This window comes from Microcaecilia unicolor, chromosome 4 (assembly GCF_901765095.1).
Source record: "Microcaecilia unicolor chromosome 4, aMicUni1.1, whole genome shotgun sequence".
Classification (NCBI taxonomy): domain Eukaryota; kingdom Metazoa; phylum Chordata; class Amphibia; order Gymnophiona; family Siphonopidae; genus Microcaecilia; species Microcaecilia unicolor.
In genome coordinates, this window is record NC_044034.1 from 296,487,154 (window position 1) to 296,511,022 (window position 23,869).

General features: G+C 42.2%; 1 protein-coding gene across 1 annotated transcript in view; it reads right to left on the reverse strand.

Moving 5' to 3' along the window:
- Nucleotides 1-23,869, reverse strand: part of AEBP1 (AE binding protein 1) — a 123,847-nt gene that overhangs the window by 44,761 nt on the left and 55,217 nt on the right. Inside the window, 4 exon segments of the mRNA XM_030201763.1 lie at nucleotides 8,916-8,993; nucleotides 17,241-17,321; nucleotides 21,016-21,102; nucleotides 21,502-21,612. Of these exon segments, the coding sequence (XP_030057623.1) occupies nucleotides 8,916-8,993; nucleotides 17,241-17,321; nucleotides 21,016-21,102; nucleotides 21,502-21,612 (357 nt within the window).

Consider the following 23,869-nt stretch of genomic DNA (forward strand, 5'->3'; position numbering starts at 1 on the left):
AACATAGAACATAATGTAATAAACTGATACATCACATTGAAAATAAAGGTCTAAATATAAAAATATATGAAAATTATAAGGGGTGCACAGAATGAGTCATATGCATTAATGAAGACAATATGAAGAGAAATCAGAAGTGTAAAAATAGAAGTAAAAAGTGAATATGATACACTCAAAAGACTTACTGTGTTGCATGTATAAGGGTACTCAAAGAAATGATTAGAAGAGTGCTATCAGCCATGCATTAAAGGTGACAGTTACATGGAGTATTGCAAAGTAAATGTCAATAACAATACACATACCTCTCGGGATAAACTCAATATGCGTTACAGCTTATGGGAAAAAAAAGCACAATACCAGAGTACTGAAAAAGACGGCCACGATAGAACACGAAGGTTGCATGGAATAGACAGTAGTTTATTTTTGCCCTGGATTATGTGTACAAGGTCATACTTCTAGTCATGCCGCGCCAAAAACTTGCAAACAAAATCAATGCAGTGTAGACAAAATCAATGCAAGGCCAAAAAAACTTTACAGTAAAATTTGACCTAATTTATTGTAAAAACCTCACATCCAAATCTGTCCAAATACGTTGATATAATCGTTGGAGAAATGTAAGAACCCAATGTAAATGTATGCAATGGACATGCACTCTTCTACTAAATAAATGAGAGGTGAGTGTTCACAATCGGCAAATATGTGCTTCTGGATTCAAATACTCATAACGGATGTGCACGCTTTACAATTTAAGTAAAAGATATAAGAGAAAATTGTTCTATCAATTAACTGATCGCACTGCAAGAGTAGTAATTGTGCAAGTAATTAAATAATGCATATATGCGCATCCTAATAGGTGAAGATTAGAGTCCATCAGACACTCAATGTGGAAATCCATACACTTACGAATGCAAAGAATGACTATTCCACCGATAAACCTAAGCTGAAAATATTGGCACAGGAGTCCATATACAATATTAAGCAATGAGTCTTCCACATTTTTAATGCAATTAAAACATTGAGTGCGTCATCTATGGTCGCAAAAAAATATAATAAGAAATGCATCAGCCATATTTGTTATGTATTAAAAACATAGATTCTGTCATCTATGCCATCATGATAAGGGATGATGTACTTTAAACCACAGAAGTGCTCCCATGTAGCGTTGCAGACACTCTGCTCATCAAGAATCCGGACCAGTTGAAAAATGAGCCAAAAGAAATGGCAAAAATGTGGTAGTGAGATGCATCATGAATATTAAAGAAGGTTGTAGTGACTTAGTGGGACATGTCATACATATGCATATTTGATGACATGCTGATCAATGTTTGGGAGTCATGCGTAATTGTAGAGTGCCCAATGGTAAATAGCCAATACGAAAAAGTATAATTAGAGTGCATGGGGTAAAGGTAAAAGTAAAGATACAAATACTATCTGCCTGTGAACAATAAAAGAATTAAGAAAAAATTAAAAACAAAATAGGTGTAAATATTCTCTCAAAGATCAATGTGCACCCAAATGTGTAAAGCATATAATATGAAATATTAGAATGTGAAAAAAGATAGTGAAATATGTGAACCTTGCGTGGTGATGTGAATGAACAGAAACAAACCCAATCTGATGATGTATGGATTGAAAATTCCAAAGATGCATTGACCATGTGGGAGGGAGGAGTGGCCTAATGGTTAGTGTAGTGGGCTTTGATCCTGGTAACCTGGGTTCAAGTCCCTCTGCAGCTCCTTATAATCTTGGTCAAGTCACTTAAACCTCCATTGCCCCAGGTACAAAACCTAGATTGTGAGTCCTCAAGGGACAGAGAAAGTACCTGCATATAATGTGTACAGCACTGCATACATCTAGTAGGCTATAGAAATGATTAGTAGTAGTAGTAACATAATGTGATGCACAGTGTATGACTGAAAAATATGAATTACCAAATGTACATATGCTAAACATATCATCATACATAATAAGAAAATGGAATCAAATCTAAAACATATGTAGTAAAAGTTAAAAATATATATTATCATTACTCAAACCAACAGATATCACATTGTACTGTATATTGATAAAAAAATTTCCACTGTACATTATAAGGAATTATTTTAAAATACCACTGTACACAAATGAAAATTAAAAACTTAATTTAAAAATACACTATACACAAACTGAAAATTAAAAATGAAATAATAATAAAAAGTAAAATAAAATAATAAGCTATCTCCCACAGGGGAAATAAGAACAATATATTACCTTTACCTTCAATGTGATGTCTCAGTTTATTACATTATGTTCTATGTTTATTTATGTTTTAGACCCCTGAGGCTTTATGCCGAAACATGGCCCATGTAGGGTCATTTGGTATACCTGTACACTACCTTGTGGATTATTGTCTTTTGGCAGAATAAACATTTTTTGAAGCTCTTTAGTTCAGTTTGCCTGGTTTTTTTGGAATGTTTCCTCCATTCCACATTTTGTTTTTATGGTTTGTATAGTAGTTGCTAAAGGGTCTACAAAAATGTTTTTTTTTTTAAATTGAGATAAAACAGAACCCTGTTCAGTGTTGAGAACTGAGTTACAGAGGAGTCTAAAAGTTCTCTCTTGTAAAAACCAGTTCAACCATTTTAATACAGTTCCTCCCAGCCCCAGATTAGATAGAGGACTTTAATTAATTTATTTATTTGGATTTTATTTGGATAAAAAACCCTGTGAAATCAACCAGGTCAGGCACAGCACTGAGATCAAACATGACTTCTATCACTTTTTTTCACACTGTCACAGCAACTGGGTCAAAAGCCCAACTGCCTGGGGTCTACGGCATATTTGTCTTACGTAAGTTGGAACATAATTGGCTTAAGATCACTTTCTCTAAAATTTTAGACAAAAGAGAAGATTACAAACTGGTCAAAAACATTCAATGTTTGTCTGATCCTATTTCAATATTTTTATCCATGGTCTAACAATATCTTGTATCAAGACTTTGCATTTCACATGTTCCTCTTCTAAACTCTGGCAAAAATGGCCACGTTATACACTAGGAGGCACAATTATTATTATTGTATATTTCAGTGCTTTACCCCTTTAAGGAAGTGCACCACATTGGGTTGTCAAGAAGGAAGCTCTGGAATACACCCCCTATATCAAGAAATGGATACCACCTGAACCCACAGAGAATTTAGGGCCACTAAGAAGGAGACAATCTCCTGCTCCCAACATCAGGACTCAAGAATTCTCCACACTGAAATAAATGCCAGGGAAGTCTACCTCTTTCTGGCCTATAAAAAAGGTAGTAGATATGACCTTTGCTGAATATCCCCACTTTCTAAATGTGAGCTGTGAAGAACCAGTCAAAGACAGAATGGAGACACATCTGCCATCAAGACTAGCCCCTTAAGGAAAAGACTCTTTGTCTCTAGAAACAACAGCAGATGCCCTACTTTTGTCATCATTAGATCTTCATACCATGGTCTCCTGACTAATCTAAGACCATTAGAACTACCAACCTGGAACACCATCCTACCTTCTAGAGAGCCTTGCCCATTAGGGGCCATGGTGCAAAGACTAACATGCACATTCCTGAGGCCATAACTGTGCAAAAGTGTCTAGACCAGCTAATCCTCCCTTATTCTTTGACTGAAGAATTGGAAAACTTTGGCATTCCTGCTGATAGCTATCTAAGGTATATCCCCATCATTGAACAATGAGAGAAAAAAAAAATCCACTAATTGTCACTCCCCTGGATCCATTGTAAACCTGCTCAGGAAATCCACCTGGCAGCCTTCCATTTTGGTTATGTGGGTTGATGAGAAAACTGATAGATGCTACTCTCCCTAATGTCCTTGCAATAGATTATATGTAGGCAAAACTGCATGGAAATTACACACCAGATTGCTGGAATATAAGCCATGCATCACTAGGTCACAAACTGGATCTCCATTAGTGGCACATTGCAAGTTGACAAAACACAAATTCACTCATTTTCACTGCTTTGCTATAGATCAAGTCAATGCAAACATCAGGAGAGGTGTTAGATCCAAATGTCTCCTACAATTAGAACAACAATGGATTTTTAAGCTACGGACATTGGAACCTATAGGTTTGAATACAAGCATACAATGGGCAGCGTTTTTTAAAAAGAAATTCTAACCCAACCTGGGGTGTGCTGACATCAGGACTTAATGAGCGTCCGCTTAAAAGGAGGGCACTATGTTTAAATGTCGTCGAAATGGGACCCCGGAGGTGAAACAGGTGAAATGGGACCCCGTTGGATGAATAATTAAGATAAGTGTTATATATGCTTAAAGATATTGTTTTGAAAAAGTGTGTTATGAGTTAAGATATTTGGAAGATACTTACAGAAAAGTATAGAAAAAAAGCATACAAACACACACGGAGGTTTTTCAGACGATGAAGAAATAGTCTGTGAGTCACATGAAAATTTGATTTTGACCACAGACGAGCAGAGGCTTTTTCCTCCTGAACAAAAAATAAAAAAAGCACAACCAGACAAAGCACAACAGTTTGATTACCACAAGTGGGTTTAAGAAGTTGTCTTCAAGAGTTAGTGGTGGTAGTTACAATCAATAGAAGTAGTAAAAAAATATCCAAATATTCGGTACCACTATCTGGATAGTGACTGGCACTGAATATCTGGATAACACCGTCAGCAATGGATCTTATCTGGAGAGCAGTAATATTTAGTGCACTATCTAGATAACATATCCAGATCATTTAAGGCAGCCTGTTTGCTGTCCTAACTAACTTATCTGGGTAGCATATTTCCGCTATCCAGATAAGCTCTAGGACTGCCTTGGCTTTGCCTCGACACTGTCCAGATAGGCCCTCTGAATATCCTGGTTAATGTGTAAATATAAAAGCCTTCCCTATAGGTTATTAATTTATTTTTAGCTATTTCATTAAAACATGTATATCTCACTCTATCTTCTGACCCAGCTGGGTTCCAAAATAACATACGTAAAATTTTAAAATATGTAAACAATCAAATAAATAACCTTCAATAAAACAAAGTTAATAAATAAAGTAATAACTGAGCACAAAAATAAACACATATAACAGTACAATGACTGCCCTGCTCAACTACTTCCATTCACCTTAAAAATCTCATGAACTTATTTGGTCTAAGTCTATAATATATGGAATTATTTATTTATCTATTTTGTATCATTTGTTATACTGCCTTTCAAATCAATATCAAAGCGGCATGCAAAATATGCTTAAATGATTGAACCACATGAAACATCATCAAAACAAATAAACAACAGATTGACACAAAAGGAGGGGAAGGCATTGTACAAAAATAATTTACCAGCAAACTAATCAGTGCCAGAACACATAAATGTGTTTTAGTTGCTTTCTGCAGGAAAGGACCTGGGTATAGGTGCCCAACTGATCTGGTAGAGAATTCCACAGGATTAGGGTGGCAATAAAGAAAACATGTTTACAAAACTCTGCCAGATGATAATAGGGGAAAGGGAATGGGTCTTGATATACTGCCTTTCTGTGGTTTTTGCAACTCCATTCAGAGCAGTTTACATAGCATATACAGGCACTTATTTGTACTGGGGGCAATGGAGGGTTAAGCGACTTGCCCAGAGTCACAAGGAGATGCAGTGTGAATTGAACCCAGTTCCCCAGGATTGGAGTCTGCTGCACTAACCACAAGGCTACTCCTCCACTCCAGTAGTAGTAGCAGTAGTTGTCAGAAGGAACATCTAGCAAACCTTTTCCTTCAGATCACAAAGATCTTGCGGGGCGATAACCTCTGAAGGCAGAGCAAATACTCACAGGAGCCATAAGTAGACAAAACTTTAAATACAAGCATTAAGGTCTTAAATTTAATTCTCCAGACTACATGTAACCAGTGTAATGAAGGTAAGAATGCAGCTGCTAAATTTGACCTAAACCCATGCCTGAAGAGTATAGGTTTCTTCTTATAATAAAATGGAATGCTGTAGAGATCAGAGCTAAAAGAGTCAAAAATATAAACATGAAGAAACCTCTGTGCAAATCCAACAGGAACCAAGGAGAAGTAGAGGATGACACAAATGATGACCAACCAGGGAGGTGAATCTTAAAAGTTCTTTAATGAAAGCACCAAAATGTGGACCTGACATGGGCCGTGTTTCGGCAGACGCAACAGTCTGCCTCAGGGTTCACAATGAAAACTACACAAAGGATAAATATTAATAAATACGACGAAAACACATTTTAAAAAGCACAAATTTAAAAAACTTGAATTAAAAAACTATATACTTGTCAAATCCATCAATAACATTTAGATATATAAATATATATATACAGCTTGAAATAAAACATGGACTGCTGATATAAAAAGTGAAATATAATCTTTGAATAAAAAGTAATGATATATATGTGTTACAAGAGATCTTCTATGTTAAAATACTACGTTAAAAAGCAGTATAGCTTTCTCCTGCGGGAGGTGGTGGAGACGAAAATGGTAATGGAATTCAAAAATGCATGGGACAAACACAAAGGAATTCTGTTTAGAAGGATCGGATCCAAAGAAGCTTAGGGGAGATTAGGTATGAAAACCGGTGCTGGACTGACTTCTATGGTCTGTGTCCTGATGGAGGCTGAGAATATTTGGATGGGCCGGAGTGGAGCTTTTCAGGTGCTTTGACAACAACTTCAGAAATTTTAGAACAAGGCCAGTGCTATGCAGATTTCTACGGTCTATGCCCTAAAAATGTCAAGGATAAATCGAGAACAAGTATACATATTCTGTAACACTTATATGTAATATTGTTGGGCAGACTGGATGGACCATACAGGTCTTTATCTGCCGCCATCTACTATGTTACTATCCAGCTTATTTTTGAAGGAGATCGCCGGCCACCTTCCGACACAAATCAGGAGATGGCCGGAGATCTCCTGAACCCGACCAAATCGGTATAATCGAAAGCCGATTTTGGCCGGCGCCAACTGCTTTCTGTCACGGAGCCAGCCAAAGTTCAAGGGGGCCTGTCAGTAGGGTAGCGAAGGCGGGATGGGGCGGGATGGGGGCGGGACGGGGCGTGGCCACGAGATGGCTGGCTTCGCCCGATAATGGAAAAAAGAAAGCCAGCCCTGACGAGCATTTTGCCGGCTTCACTTGGTCCCTTTTTTTTCAGGACCAAGCTTTAAAAAGGTGCCCCAACTGACCAAATGACCACTGGAGTGAATCGGGGATGACCTCCCCTTACTCCCCCAGTGGTCACCAACCCCCTCCCACCCAAAAGGAAAAATATATATATATTTTTTGCCAGCCTCTATGCCAGCCTCAAATGACATAACCAGCTCCCTGACAGCAGTATGCAGGTCCCTGGAGCAGTATTTAGTGGGTGCAGTGCACTTCAGGCAGGTGGACCCAGGCCCATCCCCCTCTACCTGTTACACTTCTGGTGGTAAATGTTAAGCCCTCCAAACCCCCCCAAAACCCACTGTACCCACATCTAGGTGCCCTCCTTCATCCCTAAGGGCTATGGTAGTGGTATACAGTTGTGGGGAGTGGGTTTTGGGGGGGGGGATTTGTGGGACTCAGCACCCAAAGTAAGGGAGCTATGCACCTGGGAGCTATTTTTGAAGTCCACTGCAGTGCCCCCTAGGTTGCCCGGTTGGTGTCCTGGCATATCAGGGGGACCAGTGCACTACAAATGCTGGCTCCTCCCACGGCCAAATGCCTTGGATTTGGCCGGGTTTGAGATCGCCGGCATTAGTTTCCATTATCAGCGAAAACCGATGCCGGCCATCTCAAACCCGGCCATCTCTGACATTTCGCCGGCCCCAACCGTATTATCGAAACGAAAGATGGCCAGCCATCTTTTTCGATAATACGGTTCAGGACTGCTCTTTGCAGCACCGGCCAAATAGATGGCCGGCCATCTATTTGGCCGGCGCCATTCGATTATGCCCCTCCACGTTACTCACACTGGAGTGGGGTGGAGGAGTAGCCTAATGGTTAGTGTAGCAGGCTTTGATACTGGCAACTTGGGTTTAATTTCCACTGCAGTTCCTTGTGACCTTGGGCAAATCACTTAACCCTCCATTGCCCCAGGTACAAAACTTAGATTGTGAGCCCTCTAGGAATAGAAAAAGTACCTGCATATAACATGCACAGCACTGTATATGTTTAGTAGCACTATAGATTAGATTGTGAGCCCTCTAGCGACAGAAAAATTACTTGCATATAATGTGTACAGCAATGCATATGTTTAATAGCGCTATAGAATGATTAGTAGTAGTAGAAACAGTGGTAGTATGTACACTAGAAGGAACAGGTCACCATGAGTTTATGTCATATTTATCCTTTTTTGTGTGTGTGTAGTTTTGATTGTGATCCCTGAGACAGGCGGTTGAATCCGCCGAAACATGGCCTGTGTCAGGTCAACATTCTGGTGCTTTCATTAAAGAACTTTTAAGCTTGGGTGGGGGTGGGTTTGGGGAAGGGGGAAGAAGAGGTTGAGGTAAAGGGGATAAGGGGAGCGGTATAGGAGAAGGGGGAGTTCTTAGGTCAAGTTGTGGTTATGGTTACAAGGTTTGTTCCATTTAAGAAGTAATGTTCTTCAGTTTGCGAGACAACGAATATTGATATTTCCGTGCAGATATTGTTTCATATGTTGGCGGCAGGGGAGGGAGAGGAAGTTGGGGAGGGGGAGAGGGTGGAACGGGGGAGGAAAAAGAAAAGAAACATATTTCAAATGCGGTGTAATGATACATGTCACAACACATTGCATATTGGTTGTTGAAAGTAAAGAACTTTTAAGATTCACCTCCCTGGTTGGTCGTCATTTGTGTCATCCCCTACTTCTCTTTGGTTTCTGTGAGATCAGAGCTAAACCATCCAAAGGGTAGATCATGTAGTTTGTGGTTATAAACAGGAGAGATCCCTGAATACTTACAGTCATCAAAATTTCCTCGATCAATTCTCTCTTCATAATCTCCCTCAGTGGGTACAGTGGGGAGGTCAACTTGCTTTCCTGAAGGAGGTGCAAAAATGACATAATCAGAACTGAAGGGAATGTGTTATTGTGGCCTCAGAAGCTGTCAAACTCTGCAAGGAGGAGAAATTAGGTCTTACCTGATAATTTTCTTTCCAATAGTCCTTCCCACTATTCCAGAACTTGTGGGATAGTTGTGTACATCAACCAGTAGGTGGAGATAGAGAACTGCAAACTGAGCTGAGTCATCTCTCTCTTGGCATCCAGTCCAGCTCCTCAGTATTTACATAGACAAGCAGTAAGGATAAACTCAGAATAAACACAACAACCATAAACAACTAGCTAACCTAACACTAACCAGATGAGCAAATGTGTGTGGACCTCTCTCATCTCTGGACAGCTTGTAGAGAACAAGAAATATGCAGGAAGCACCATGCCAGGTGACAGTTGTTATTTGACCCACTACTTTGTATCAATTAAACATCTCAGAAACCTCAAGCAGGCCTCTGGAATAATGGGAAGGAGGGAAGGACTAATGGAAAGAAAATTATTAGGTAAGTTCTAATTTCTCCTTCCATTACGTAGCTTCCCACTATTCCAGAACGTGTAAGATGTTTAAAAGTAATCCCTAGAGTGGGTGGGATCCTAGCATCACTGCCCTGAGGACCGAAGCCTCCAAACTGGCTTCTGAGCATGCCGCAATGACCAAAGGTTGACAAAGGTACACAGCATTGACCACATTGCCGCCTTGCAAATATCACCAGAGACATCCTCACAAGATGTTACTGAATGCCTCGTAGAATGAGCCCACAAGGTCTAAGAAGCCTACCCCACAAGCAAATAAGCTGATGCTTTTGTGGATTAGCAATTGTGGGCTTGGAAGCCATTAGACCAAACCTCTGTTTACCAAAAAGCACAAACAGTCTGTCCGATTTGTGAAACTCATTTATGACTTCCAGATATCTAATGAGGACTCTACACACATCGGAAGCTTCAAGAAAGAATACTGAGTCTCTTCATCCTCTCTGTGAAACAATGGAAGCTCCACAGATTGGCTGAGATGAAATGTTGATACCACTTTCAGAAGAAAGGAAGGAACCGTGCACAGGGAGATCCCAGCCTCCGAACAGTAGAGAAATGGATACTGATGAGATAGGCCAAGGAGGGAAGGCACAGTAGATGTGTCTCTGGCAAGGGCTACCGTAGTGTATTGATCCCCATTTAGCACAATTCTTGAAGAACTTGGGCACTTTGGCACTCCTTTTTATTGCCATCTGGAATCGGAATGAAAGTGAGGTGATTAAATTTGCAGATAACACAAAACTATTCAAAGATGTCAAAACACATGTGGATTGTGAAAAATTGCAGGAAGATCATAGGAAACTGGAAGACTGGGCATCAAAATGGAAGATGAAATTTAATGTGGACAAATGGAAAGTGATGAACATTGGGAAGAATAATCCGAATCATAGTTACCTGATCCTAGGGACCACCTTAGGAGTCGGCACTCAAGAAAAAGATCTAGATTTCATTGTAGACAATATGCTGAAATCAATTATTAGAAAAGGGATGCAAAATAAGACCAAGAATATTATAATGTTTCTGTATTGCTCCATGGTGCAACCTAACCTTGAATATTGTGTTCAATTCTGGTTGCTGTATCTCAAAAAATATATAGCAGAATTAGAAAAGGTTCAAAGAAGAGCAACCAAAATGATAGGGATGGAACTCCTCCCATATGAGGAAAGGCTAAAGAGGTTGGGGCTCTTCAGCTTGGAAAAGAGACGGCTGAGGGGGGGGGGGGGTTATGATTGATTCAATAAAATCCTCAGTGGTGTAGAATGGATAAAGATGAATCGATTTTTCACTTTTTCAAAAAGTACCAAGACCAGGGGACACTCAATGAAATTACATGGAAATACTTTTAAAACAAATAGGAGGAAATATTTTTTTCACTCAAGGAATAGTTAAACTCTAGAACTCAATGCCAGAGCACATGGTAACAGTGGTTAGCATATATGGATTTTTAAAAAGATTTGGACAAGATCTTGGAGGAAAAGTCCATAGCCTGTTATTGAGATTGACATGGGGGAAGCCACTGTTTACCCCATGAAAGCTTCTGCTCAGTGTGCTGCAGCGGCTAAGAACACATAGAATGTTAGGTATTATTAGGAAAGGAATGGAAAACAAAAGTGAGGGCGTTATAATGCCTTTGCATCGATCCATGGTGCAACCGCACCTCGAATATTGTGTTCAATTTTGGTCACCGCATCTCAAAAAAGATATAGTGGAATTAGAAAAGGTACAGAGAAGGGCAACAAAAATGATAAAGGAGATGGGATGACTTCCCTATGAGGAAAGGCTGAAGCGTCTAGGGTTCTTCAGCTTGGAGAAAAGACAGCTGAGGGGAGATATGATAGAGGTCTATAAAATAATGAGTAGAGTGGAATGAGTAGACGTGAATTGTTTGTTTACTCTTTCCAAAAATACTAAGACTAGGGGGCATGCGATGAAGCTACAAAGTAGTACATTTAATACAAATCGGAGAAAAGTTTTCTTCACGCAATGTGTAATTAAGCTCTGGAATTCATTGCCAGAGAATGTGGTAAAGGCGGATAGCTTAGTGGGGTTTAAAAAAGGTCTGGACGGCTTCCTAAAGGAAAAGTCCATAGACCATTATTAAATTGACTTGGGGAAAATCCACTGCTATTTCTGGGATAAGCAGCATAAAATGTATTGAACTTTCGGGATCTTGCCAGGTATTTATGACCTGGATTGGTTACTGTTGGAAACAGGATGCTGGGCTTGATGGACCTTTGGTCTGTCCCAGTGTGGCAATACTTATGTACTTATATATGCTACTAATTGGGTTTCTGCCAGGTACTTGTGACCTGGATTGGCCACTGTTGGAAGCAGGATACTGAGCTAGATGGACCATTGGTCTGATCCAGTATGGCTATTCTTATGTTCTTAAGTCCAGAGCTGGTTTACTATCAGCTGAAAACCCTGTCTGGGCAGCTCCCATTCTCTCGGGTCCAAGAAATGCCTACTGAGAAAGTTTGTCTCCATATTCCAGGATCCAGCAATGTGAGCTGCCAAAAACAGAGAAGATTTTTCTCCACCCAATTCATGAGGGAAGCTGCCTTCACCACCATCGGATGGCTGCAGGTCCTGCCTTGCATGTTGATATAAGTTACCACCATTACATTGTCAGAGAAAACTTAGACTGGAGCCCCCGCCAGAAAGGAAGAGAAGTTGCATAAATGTTCTTGGTGCTATGGCAAGAATGAAGGGCAAAGCCCTGAACTGGAAGTGATGGCCCAGCACCGCAAAATGTAGAAACCTCTGGTGCAGCTGCTATATGGGTATATGCAAATACACCTCCTTGAGATCGAGGGTGGGAAAAAATTCTCCCACCTGAACCAAGGCTATGACTGCTCTTAGTGTTTGCATGCAATAACAGGACCCTTGGAGGCAGTGGTTTAGACCTTTGAGATCTAAGACCGGATGAAAGGTGCCTTCCTTCTTTGGGACAATGAAGTAGACGGAGTATCTGCCTTGGCCCTGTTCGGCCTGGGAAACTGGAACAATAGCCCAGAGCACCAGCAAGGAATCTATGGTGACCTGAATCTCGACCGCCTTGGTTCCCTTTCAACAATTAGACTGCAAGAAGAAAGGAGAGACCGGGCAGAAGAACTACAACTTGTAACCTTCTGTAAGAATATACAGAACCCACTGGTCTGACGTGATTTTGGCACACTCCTCCTGAAACTCCTGAAGACATCCTCCCACTGGAGGAAGAGTGGACCAGCCTCGCATCATTGCGAAGCTCGAGAGGCATTGGGTGCTTTAGCTGACTGAGAGGAGGCCTTCCTGTCCGCACAAAAGAAAGATTAGTGTGCTTGAAAGCAGGACTTCTGACCATTTACTGCTGATGACCAGGACAGTAGCGTCTGCCAAGTAGGCCAACCCCACTTCCATCTGGGCGTTATGGTGCCCATCTTGTGTTGCAGACTGCTGATACCACTTCAGGCATGCTCTTGCCAAAAACGAGCTGCACACTGTCGCTTGAAGGCCCAAAGAGGCTACTTCAAAGGCTTGTTTCAGCGAGCCTTCTAGCTTCCTATCCTATAGGTCTTTTAGGGCAATGGCCCCTTCCACCAGCAAGGTGGTGTTCTTAGTCACCACCGTAACAAGGGAGTCCACCCTGGGAAGCTGCAATTTATCTTTTTCCTTCGGAATCAAAAGATAGAGGCAAGTCATGGCTCTTCCCATTCTCAACCCCACATCCGGTGAGACCCATTCTGCTGTAATCAGGTCCTGAATGACTGGATGCATCATGAAGGCCTTAGAAGGACCTCTAAGCTCCTTTATGATCCACGAAGATGGAACTCCTGATGCTGATGCAGAAGGCTCCTCAATGGAAAGCACCGCCAGTGCCTCAGAAATTAGAGTACTGAGCTCCACTTTATGAAACAACCTCAGTACTTTCATATCATCCCCCTCCTCAGGAGAGAGAGCTCTCCTTCCTCTAACGACTCCTTCAACAATGGCTCCTGTGAACAGAACAAGGACACACTAGATAAGGAGAAGCAGACATAGCCTCATCTGCTCACTCCTAGAGATCTAAACGGGATTTCCTAGGAGCCGGAGGGGCAGAGAAGCAAGAAACTGAAGCACCTTGCAGCAACTCTTGACTGTCTCTGCTTCAGTAAATAGACCTATTGTAAGAGCAATATAAACTTTAGAGAAGATCTCTATGCAGCTGAATGCTTCTGTCGGGTTGAGGCTGCAAAATGGTGGCTGTGCTCTGCATGTGATCAGACAGAGGCTGTTCTTCACTGTCAGTCAGGCCTGACAAAATGGCATCTGTTCCCATGCTCTCTTACATCAAACTGTACACCAGCCCTGCTTGAGAGCCTGAAGTCCCCAGCATATTTGGATGCTGCACCAAATCTGAAGATGTGCTACCACCGACCATTTCCTCCATGTCCCTTGGGATTCCTGGCTTACATGTGTAACCCAGTCCTGCTATCCCGAGTTAGAAGGGGCTCGAGAGGCACTGCATGATATTTTCACTTACTAACTCTGGTCCCATCAACTCATCCACTCAGGAACCACATGACACTTAGAGGATTAAAAGAACTGGAACATTTATTAACTCTTAACTGATGGTTTCCACTGCATTGATCTTCTTACAGTCAATTGTAATTCATATTGCTCTCAAGATGGTCATAAGTAGTAATACACATCCAGGCTAATACTCATGCTTAACCCTCATGCCTCTCCTGCAGCTCTGTCAGAACCCAGAGCAGATTTCATACTCCTGATGTACTTCAATACCATCTGGGCCAGGCTTCCAGTAACTGCTTACTCCCTTCGGGCTTCCACCCTGAAGGTCTCACTATCAACCAGGGTAGACTGCAATCCCACCTGAGCCCAGGTTACAGCTGGACTCCCCAATCCGCTGAGTTCAGACTTCTCAATTCATTGAAGCAATATAACAGCTTACTGTCCAGGTAATCTATCCACTGGTTACAATGCTACAAGACTTCCCCTTCTCTTGCAATGGGTCATCTTGCAGGGGAATTAAGAGTAACACCAAACTCCCACACCCAGAGCTGGTTACTTTATCAAGAGGCAGAACCAGAGACAGGATCCTTTCCCCAGGACTTCCCTTATATATTCTCTGAGCACCTCCTGGGTCCTCCAGCCACTCCTCCCAGTGAACTGCCACTCGGGACTCACTCTATCATGCTCTTAAATAAACCATGGATTACACACGCACTGCAACACCCCGACACCGGTGGATCCCACTACGGGAACACCCCTTAACTGCCTCCATAGGAGTTGCCATTCACCCTGACTGTCACAAGTGCAGCACAGCATGGTCCCAAGCAGTGAGTCAGGATTCCTCCCCTGCACCAAATAGAACTTGCAGCCTTCCAAGCAGTTCTGAGTCAAACTTTAGGCAGACTTACAGCTGCTAGCTGCTTCCCCCAAGCTCACAGTCTCCACAAGTTTTACTGAGGAAAGGGGGAGTAGGAGGAGTAGGCTCTTGAACAACACTAGCAGGCGACGTAGATTAGGAACAATCTCTTTATTTAAATATACACTCGACTCAACACAGCCGTGTTTCGGCGCTATAGACGCCTTCTTCAGGAGTCTATGAAATAAAACCAAACAATGGTAATATAACAAACATGCAGAACAAAAGTAAAATAAATGTAGAACGTTAAATGTGTGATAAACATAAATTCCATGTAGAATTAAAAAATTAATAAAAACGTTTTTGTAGCAGAAGCCTTGCTTTCATTCTCTTTGAGCTTAATATCCGTATATTTATATATCACAAGGTCAGTTTATCTATGATACTTAACTTATATGGTTACATCATATATATCATATATTATTTACTAATTGGTTGTAAGTGTGTTTTATTTATTTATTTCACTGTATTTTGAGTTTTTTCATTATACTTCATTTTGATGTTTTTTCTGCTAATTTTTAGATGTCATCCTTCTTTTATTGGTAATATACAACACCTTTATCGTACGTTATATATAATCTAATATTTTTTAATAATTTAATAATTTAAGTATTTATTATATATTTGAAAACTATATATGCATGTATGTTTGAGTATATGTATTTTTACATGTATGGATTTTATATGTATGTATATGTGTATATATATATATGTATGTATATATGTATGTATGTATATATATGTATATGTGTATATATATTATAGCATTTCTGCAATACTACTAAAAATTGTTTTACAAAAAACTTTTTTTTATAAAAAATGTTTTTATTAATTTTTTAATTCTACATGGAATTTATGTTTATCACACATTTAACGTTCTACATTTATTTTACTTTTGTTCTGCATGTTTGTTATATTACCATTGTTTGGTTTTATTTCATAGACTCCTGAAGAAGGCATCTGTAGCGCCGAAACACGGCTGTGTTGAGTCGAGTGTATATTTAAATAAAGAGATTGTTCCTAATCTACGTCGCCTACTAGTGTTGTTCAAGAGCCTACTCCTCCTACTCCCCCTTTCCTCAGATTCTACTTTTCGTAGGAATTTGTGTACCTCCACCCTTGTGGTGGTTTGGCTTGCTTGCTCCACAAGTTTTACCCCAGATGAGAAGGATCAGGATGCTCTCCAGTAAACCTCGTTCCTTCTTCTTTCTCTCTTTTTTTTTTAAGGTTGTTGTGCTGGAAAAAGGAGAGCTCCACAGGAAACAGGGGAGAGGTGAAGGAAGGAAGGGAAGAAGTAAATTTGCGAGGAACCAGAGACAGGGATCTGAAGACCTCCAGATATGACTCTGCAGACTCAAACCACCTGCAAAGCTCAACTGGGGACCAGTTGACCAACTGGACCAGGAGCAAATCACTCAGAACCAGAGGCTGAAAGGTGTATCCATCCACCTGCTGAAAATACTGAGTAGCTAGACTGGATGCTAAGAGAGATATGTCTCAGCACAGTTTTCAGTTCTCTATCTCCACCTGCTGATTGATGGACACAACTATCCCATAGGTTCTGGAATAGTGGGAAGTTATGTAATGGAAAATGTGTTATCCTTTGGGCTAGTTGCTATCAGTGCAGTGACCCAGGGCAGGATATCCTCTCTATGCTGAGCTCCTTCTCAAACTAGACAAAGTTCTGGGATGAGCACCATTTCCTAACTGAAATACAAATTAGGAAATCTCTGTGCACTGACGTCTCTACTGGGTCTACAGAACTAGAGTGAGATACAAGGGTTACTTGCTTCCTTAAAGGCCAAGCTTACAGTGTGAGGCTTGCAGACCTATCGTATTTTGTAATTTGTAATTTGAAAAATGGAGGATCAGTAGGCCCCATGGATGTTTCAGTACTCACAAACTTGCACCTGCCTTAGAGCAAGTGCACAGTCCACCCCATAAATCACCTACAGGGGTTTCAAAATGAATGTTGTCTGTGGGTTCTGTCCTCTCTCTGTCCTTCCCCTTTGCTATGCAGGTAAAAGTAACCATGCTGATTCAGAAGGCAGAGCTGGCAATAGCAGGGTGCAACAGGACAGTTGCCTTAGGTCCTCCTGTTGCAGGGCTCAGGATGTTGCTTGTAACTGTAGGAGGTACAGCACAGCCTGCTGCCAGTCCTTGGGACTTCCTTGCAAATTTCTGCTGTGGTCCACCTGTCTAACACCAGCCCTCAGTATGGGTATTTTCACAATGGGGAGAGTAGTTTTCAGCCCTCCATTTTCCCCAGGTGTCTGCTTAGAAAATATCTCACATACGTTGCTTTTCTTCCTCAGATTTGTCAGTTTCCTTTCGGTCTGGAACTCTGGGTGACTGTCTCTCAGATATAGGGTAGCCATCTGTAACAAAGAAGGGAAGAAGCGCTCTGTGAACACAAGCAGGGAAGAGGTGGGAAAGGGAAAGAGGGACAGTATGTTGTGCAGGGGTGCTTATTTAAAGTACCAGAGTGGGGAGAGGAGTGAAAAGAGAGAAGACAATGGACAGTGAGGAGGAGAGTGAGATGCACAGCAAGAGAGAAAAGGAAAGAGAGAAGGTCTGAGAAGAACAGACTGAGGGAGCGGGGGAAGCAGGGAGAAACAGGACAACATTCTTCACCCAGAAAAGGAGACTTACAGGAGAAACAGTGATAGCTTATTCTCTATTTGAAGCCAAAAGTAAAGGGCAGATTTAGGTTGTTATATCAGGAAGAATTTTCTAACTGTGAGGGGGGGTCACATAGGGGAATAAGTTACCCTTATTGAAGTTTTCGTACATATTTTTGGCTCTGTGGTGCTATCCTCCTTAGGGTTTTCAGTTCGGCTGAAACACACCCCACTCACCTTCCTCATAAGAGCTTAATTCACAGCTATCCAGAGGTTGAGGTTTTTTTGTTTCAGTTTTAATCCTCTTTGGCTCTAGCCCAGCCACTGCAACAATAAGCCTCTGACTGAGACCAACAACACTCCACAATCTGGCACAAATAATGCTCTCAGCCAGCCAATGGGTGTCACTGTTGTGCAATGGCCAGGCATCCCTCCCACACTCCACTGTCACCACAGCATCCTCAACCTGAAGCAGAAGGAGGGGGTCAGGAATCCAACTCCAGGCTCTCTCCAGGAATCATACAGCATTGCTACCAAGCCATTGAGCAAGATTCCTACCATGTTTCAAACAATACATTTTGCCAATTTTTAGTGCCCTATTATGTACAAATAACTCTAAAAAAAAAAAATAAAGAGGGGGAACTGCACATATCAAAATCCTACTAAGCCCACTGAAACGTATTGCACTGTCATCTCTATTTGCATCCCATAAAATCACTGGCAACATTCTCCACCCAGATGGTCCTAAACCTTCCTGACCCATACTTTGCTGTGAGCATGTTCAGAATAGCCAGCACAATATCTTCTATTCATCAGACAACTGTGGGCTCTTGGTGTACCTCTGAGTGTAGCTAGGCTGTCTACTTGAGAAGTGAATACTGGGGTAATTAACCCAGAGAGCAGAGGGATCTGTGAGGGAAAAAGCATGAACCACACAGCTCTTGTATAATCCAATGGTAGTCAGTCATTACCATCACTTCCTGCAGCTCTTCCTTTCAGAGTCCAGGGGGGTCATCTATCCCAGAAGCGTAGTCAGACATCCTATTTGGGTGGACCCTGGGCCCAAGATGGGGGGACAGAAGAACTCTGCCCTGTCCCACAAGTGATTTGGCCTCTCCCTCTCTCGCCTGCATGCCATATGGTCTCTCAAACATCCCCCCTCCTCTGCATACCATTTAAATAGCAGATTTTCACGGGCAGCAAGCAGCAACTAATACATGCTGCTCATGTTGGCCCCACACACAGCCCTCCCTCTGATGCAACTACCTGTTTCTGCATAGGTGGGAATACATCAGAGGGAAGGCTGTGGGGCTGGTACGAGCAGTATGTTTCAGTCGCTGCTCACTGCAGGCGAAGATCTGCTATTTATAAGGTATGCAAGAGGGACAGTTGTTGGGAGTTTACGGATGGTGGAGCTTGGGGATCCCTGACAGCCACATCATAGGTGTGCTGCTACTGGGTGGGCCTGACCCAAAGTGGGTGGGCCTGGGCCCACCCTTGGCTACGCCATTGATCCATCCTGAAGGCACATGCTGTTAGAAAAGAGCTGGGGCCCAGAAACCTGTTTGGATCATGTTAACATAGAAGAAGCCCGAGGAGTTTGCAGATCGTGTCATTAACCTACAAACTCATTTTCAAAGAGGAGAGCCCTCAGAAACTTCCTTTGAAAATTTAGGACTGGCAAACACTGAAGGCACAACATTAAACTCTCACCCAATACTCTACCTTATTTCCATAGGTGCCAACTTTTGACAATGACTGGAGCTGCTAAACACAGCACAGAAATTGTGTCCTTGGACATACTGAAGGAGCTTGCTCAATATTGGGGGTGCTCAGCACCCACAGAGCTGGCATCTAGGTTTATTCCTGCAGCTTTGTTCAGGTTCCACCTTTTTCGTTGTGGTATCTACATTGTGAAACAGTGCACATATTTTCACCTGATTGGAGGACAGACATTTTCAGCCCAGGACAAGTTAATCAGGTAACTGATTAGCTAATCAGGCATTATTTCTTTAAAATATGTCCTCTTAATATTTACAAATATCTCATTTATGCTGCCCAATTTCAGCCAAACTATGCAAAGAAACACTTTTCCCCTTCTGATCTGAGAAAGGCTACATTTTAATAGAGGCTGATTTTATCCTGTTTCAGCAAATGTTTCCACCCTGTATTCTTCCTAGAAGTTTTTCAATGACTATTACCTGTTCCAATAAAGCTCTGCATATGTCTGCTAGTGCTAACACCTAGCTGACATTGTTTCTAACTTCAGTAAGCACTACAAGGCAGCCAACAGAAAAAATGACAACACCACAGCAGTATTAACCTATCAAATAATCTTAGTCCAACTACGAGAAGTTGGATTCAGAATTAATTAAGCTTACTTTCTGAGCACATCCCTGCATACACAGGAATTGAAAAAATATCACTCAGGATCCCCTCTTCACATGTACTGAAAGTTTTGTGTCAGTAGGACGCTAAACACAAAAGTTATTGGGGGAGGGTGGGAAATACATAGACACACACACAATAACAAAGATATGATGACTTCATAAGCCCTCTTCCATTCAAAATGTAGGCTAAAAAGGAAGGCGACACATTCTTGATTAGCTGTTCAGCAAATGTGCATTAGACATACAGCATGGAAAAATAAATATTAAATTCTAGTGTCCTACTGGGCTTGTACTGTAGTCAGATTCCAGGATGCAGGGATATTAGGATACTGCATTAATTCAATGTATAAATGCTGGGATGATTACAGGATGCAGAAATATTAGGATAAGATCCAGGAAATATAGATTTTTTTCTGAAATAGTGAACTAAATGGCTTCCTGCACAAGAGCCAGACTATGAACTAATTAAATTCTAAACTAAGATCTTAAAGAACAATAGATAAGTTTAGCTAAATTGCACAGCTATGTTACTATCATCATTCCCCATCTGCATGATTTGCAGCTCAAGTGAAAGGCACGGAGGAGCAGGACCCACACGTTTCTCCTGCTCCTTTTAACTTCTAGCTCAGTTGGAACCAGAGCCCATGTCTACTATATTCACACCCTCCCCCACACTTACCCTCCCCAAGATTAGCCATTGGTCAATGGTCCTTGGACAGGGATTACGCACCAGGTTTGCCCTTAAAATGTACCAACCAATAGATGCCGTGGTGGTTGAGACTCCATTCCTTCAAGGGCTTGTAAATGCTCCCTCTGCGGCATCCCTTGCCAGCCTAACCAAGGAGGAGTCCTGGCTCAGCAATTAAATCCAATTCTCTTTGCTGGGAGTACACAGCAATGTTGTGAGCTCCACTCAGTTGCCTGGATTACTTTAAAGAAGGATCTCTGTGTACAAATGGCAGACATGACCCTGCTTTGAGAAGATTACCCATCACACATTGGTGTGTGTACACTTTTAAAGTGATTCTGGAATAGAGTTCATTTCTTGCTCGCATACTTACAGTCATCATAATCTCTTTTCTCTGCTTCCTCCTTGGAATCTTTTCCCAGGGTTTTAGTGGGAGGTTCAACTGGCTTCTCTGGAAAAACTGGGGCAAAGGGAAGGAGTAAGGGACAGAAACAGAAATGAAGAGAAGCAAAAGCAGAACTAGCTGCAATGATGATTTGGGTTTCTACAGCACTATTATACAAATGGGTTCTCAAAATGCATTACAGTGATACCCTTCAGAATGATAGCTGGGTCATGCAGCCCCTCTGGGAGGGATTATCCAGCAGCATATAGCTGCTAGTGGCCAGAATAAACTATATAACAATTTCCAAAAATGATCAAGGAGTCAAGGATGAGCACTAGCTTCAGTTTCCTTTCTCACTCCCCTCACACTCGCTTATTACCCCCACACTCTTCCCCATTCACTCAGCGTATCCTCACCCCAGTCCCTCTCTTCTTCAAGTCACCTTATAAAAGAGAGAGAAAATTATTTACGTACTTCTCCTGTGATCCTCCTCCTCCTCCTCTTTCGTTCTCTCCAGCTCTGGTCCTCTCGGCCTGGTTGGAAGTTTCTGTTTGGGAGGTTTTCTCTCATGCCTAGTGTAGCTGTCTGTAAACAAACAAAAAAAGTGTAAAGGTCACTCTACCACCTTTAGTGAGGAAGAAAGAATAGTTTCCCCTGAGAAAGAAAAGTAGTACATATTAATAAAACAATTTTTATTCTATGTAGTACTTTTAACAAAGTCAAAAGTTGCTAACTGGCTCCATAGTTTCAAGTCAGATTCAACCAGTCCTGGTTTTCATCTATTGCATACTGAGACTTGTAGTTCCAATATTCCTCATAAAAAGCTGGACAAGTCTATGCACGCCATGGAGTAAAACTAGAAGAGGATCAGCCCATCCTGAAACACCAGAGCTAGCCTCACAAAGTGCTAACATTAATTATTCACTAAAAAAAATTCTGAGTACCAAGAAAAAATCTATACTATAATAAAAGGCACCTTCAACGTTCTGAAGCTGACTCCGTGGCTTCAAGTGAAGGGTTCGTTAGGATCCTTAGGTTCGTAGCTCTGTCACCATCTCTCTGGGCCCCGCTCTCGTGCCTCTGATAGGTCCGCCGCCCTCAACGTCATCATGTTTTGACGTTGAGGGTGGCGGACCTATCAGAGGCACGAGGGCGGGGCCGACAGAGATGGTTACAGAGCAACGAACATAAAGAAAAAAAAAAAACCTTCACTTCAGCCACGGAGTCAGCTTCACCACGTTGCAGGTGGGTGGCTGGGGGGAGGGAAAGAGAGGGGGCAACTACCCTGGAACAGGGAAGGAGGGAGAGAGGGGGGCAACGACGCTGGAACTAACTTGGAGGGGGGCCAGACGGAAACAGAAACTGGGATGGAGGGAGGGGGAGAGGGGGGGGGGGGAAACGACCCTGGAACAGGGTGGGTGGGTGGGAGGGAGGGACAGCAGACACTGGAACTTGGAGGGGGGGCGGACCCTGAAACTTGGAGGGAGGGGGCCCCTGGCACACACTCTCATTCTCACACACACACACACTCTCGCACACAGTCTCACCTCTCTGTCACACACACTCACACATTCACTCTCGCTCTGTCACACACACTGACACATTCACTCTTTCTGTATCACACACTCACTCTCACACGCACTCTGTAAAACACACACACTCCGAGGAAAACCTTGCTAGTGCCCGTTTCATTTCTGTCAGAAACGGGCCTTTTTTCCTAGTATATATATAACACCAACAGAAAACCTCTAAGCTATTTATTGGACTATCAGATAGGAAGCAAGTTGCTAAGAATAGCCATCAATAGCTTCTAGATTTATGTTACATCTTTTTAATTAAGAAATACACATACCACTGCACATTACAATGTCCTAGCACTTTTTAACTTAGTGAACCATCGTACAATATTTTCTAAACAAAAGTATTCCCCCCCCCCCCTCACACACACACACCAATTCTCCCATCCCAAGAATATACTCTTCCATGAAAGACATACATGATAGCTAAGAGGTCTTGACTTTATGACCTCAGATCACCTGACAATAATAATATAACCAAAGAACCCACATCTATCCTACTCCCCCACCCCCACCCTAGGAAACTTTAAATTGACCTTCTATATATTACCTGAAGGAAGTTCAACACAGGCTACCTGCTTTTGGAGATAACATTTGGAGGTATACCTCCCAAACAGATAAAAATGCCTTTTAGGGTGGAAACAGGCTCCATATGATTCCCAGACCATTAATGCATGTAATTTGTCCCTCCAATACCAAAAGGTTGGAGGCTGGTTTTGGAATCAATAATTAAGAATGCATTTTTTTTCTCCACAATATAAGCTTAACTGAAAAGCAACTTTTTACTGCGTCCCTGAGCTCCATACTGGGGACCCCCGCCAGCCAAGCCAGCTCATTTTCGAAAGTGATCGCTGGCCATCTTCCGACACAAAACTGGAGATGGCTGGTGACCTCCTGAACCCAGCCAAATCGGTATAATCGAAAGCCCATTTTGGCCAGGTTCAACTGCTGTCCGTCGCGGAGCCGGTGAAACATCAAGGGGGCATGTCGGTAGGGTAGTGAAGGCGGGACGGGGGTGGGACGGGGGCGTGCTCACGAGATGGCTGGCTTCGCCAAAGCCAGGCTTGACGAGCATTTCGCCGGCTTTACTTGGTCCCTATTTTTTCACGACCAAGCTTCAAAAAGGGGCTCCAACTGACCAAATGACCACCAGAGGGAATCGGGGATGACCTCCCCTTACTCACCCAATGGACACCAACCCCCTCCCATCCCCCCCCCAAAACTTTTTTTTGCCAGCCTCTATGGCAGCCTGAAATGTCATACCC